The sequence below is a fragment of the Arachis ipaensis genome, chromosome B10 (assembly GCF_000816755.2).
Source record: "Arachis ipaensis cultivar K30076 chromosome B10, Araip1.1, whole genome shotgun sequence".
Classification (NCBI taxonomy): domain Eukaryota; kingdom Viridiplantae; phylum Streptophyta; class Magnoliopsida; order Fabales; family Fabaceae; genus Arachis; species Arachis ipaensis.
Window position 1 is genome coordinate 26,407,839 of NC_029794.2, and position 1,492 is coordinate 26,409,330.

At 41.6% G+C, this 1,492-nt stretch overlaps 1 protein-coding gene across 1 annotated transcript; it reads left to right on the plus strand.

Moving 5' to 3' along the window:
- On the plus strand, positions 303–1,491 carry LOC107621704 (abscisic acid receptor PYL4). The gene has a single exon (XM_016323722.2). It carries the CDS (start codon positions 822–824, stop codon positions 1,461–1,463), a length of 642 nt encoding a protein of 213 aa, XP_016179208.1. The 5' UTR covers positions 303–821; the 3' UTR covers positions 1,464–1,491.

Sequence of the window (1,492 nt, forward strand, 5' to 3'; positions counted from 1 at the left end):
TATACACTGTTAATATAAGCCTTTATGATTAAGGTTCACAATTGCTAATTTAGCTATGAATTTTTTAAATCTTTAATTTTTTTTATAAAAATTTTTATAAAAAAATATGATTTTTAATACGTAGCGTAGTTTGAGTAGCTAGAAAAAATATTATAAACTATATAAATGATTAAAATCTAGAATAAAATTTCCCTAGTCATATCTCGCCACATAATATAAGTTTGGTAAGCATTCTACAAAATTTCCTACTTATTAAATAATTTCCAAATAATAATATAGAATGGATGGAATGAGGCAAATTGCATAAAGTTTGATGAGAAAATATATATTTAAAAGAAAAAAAAGGAAAAGGGTGGTTACAGCAGGTTACTATTGTGCATTGAAAAAACCGAGTCCAAATACAGAATAGAGAAATAGAGTACGGGCAAGTTGAGGATCCACTTGCAAGTTGCAACTGCAATGCAACCCCCCTGTGCTTAGCGTAAGCATCTCATGACATGCACTTCAATTCCCTTTCTTATGCAACCAAATCAAATTTCCTTTCAAATAACAACCACCTTCTAACCTCCCCTCTTTCTATCTACTCATCAATAAAAACCACTCCTCCAATGCAAACACAAAACTAATGCAACTTGCACTTCAAAAATACTCTCTCTAATTAATTTCCCATCCTTGCCGTCTCCAACACCCTCATATATATCCTATCACCATTCCAACACAATCTGAAAAACATTCACAACAAAAACAGACATAGTATATACATATATCATTTACATATCAAAATTAAACATTTAAAAACCGGAAAAAAAATAAAAGAGAAAATGCCTTCTTCTCTTCAACTAGATCGATTCAACTTCACCGCAACCACAACCGCAACCGCAATTATTGCTAACGGTTTAAACTGTCCTAGGCAGCCGTTAGCGGCGGTTCCACTTCCGTTATCCAGCGGCTCTGATGTCGCCTTGCATCACCACGCGCACCGGGTTGGTTCCAACCAGTGTTGTTCCGTGATGACGCAGGCGATAGAGGCGCCGGTGTCTACGGTGTGGGAGGTAGTACGGCGCTTCGACAACCCGCAGGGGTACAAGAACTTCGTGAAGAGCTGCCACGTCATCGGAGGCGAGACTCCGATGCGTGTGGGCACAGTGAGGGAGGTGCGCGTGGTGTCGGGGTTGCCGGCGGTATCAAGCACGGAGAGGCTGGAGATACTGGACGACGAGCGCCACGTCATCAGTTTCAGTGTGGTGGGTGGGGACCACCGGTTGAGGAACTACCGGTCGGTGACAACGCTACACGCCGTGGAGGGCGGCAAGGGGACGGTGGTGGTGGAGTCGTATGTGGTGGACGTGCCGCCGGGGAACACGAAGGAAGAGACTTGCGTGTTCGTCGACACCATCGTTCGTTGCAACTTGCATTCTCTCGCTCAGATCACAGAGAATCGTACTTCTGAAAAACAACGATGATGATATCAAACTTCTTTTTTTTTTTTAAC

What these genes read in the sequence shown, in the direction of transcription:
- LOC107621704 (XM_016323722.2), top strand. Translation starts at nt 822, where the DNA reads ATGCCTTCTTCTCTTCAACTAGATCGATTCAACTTCACCGCAACCACA.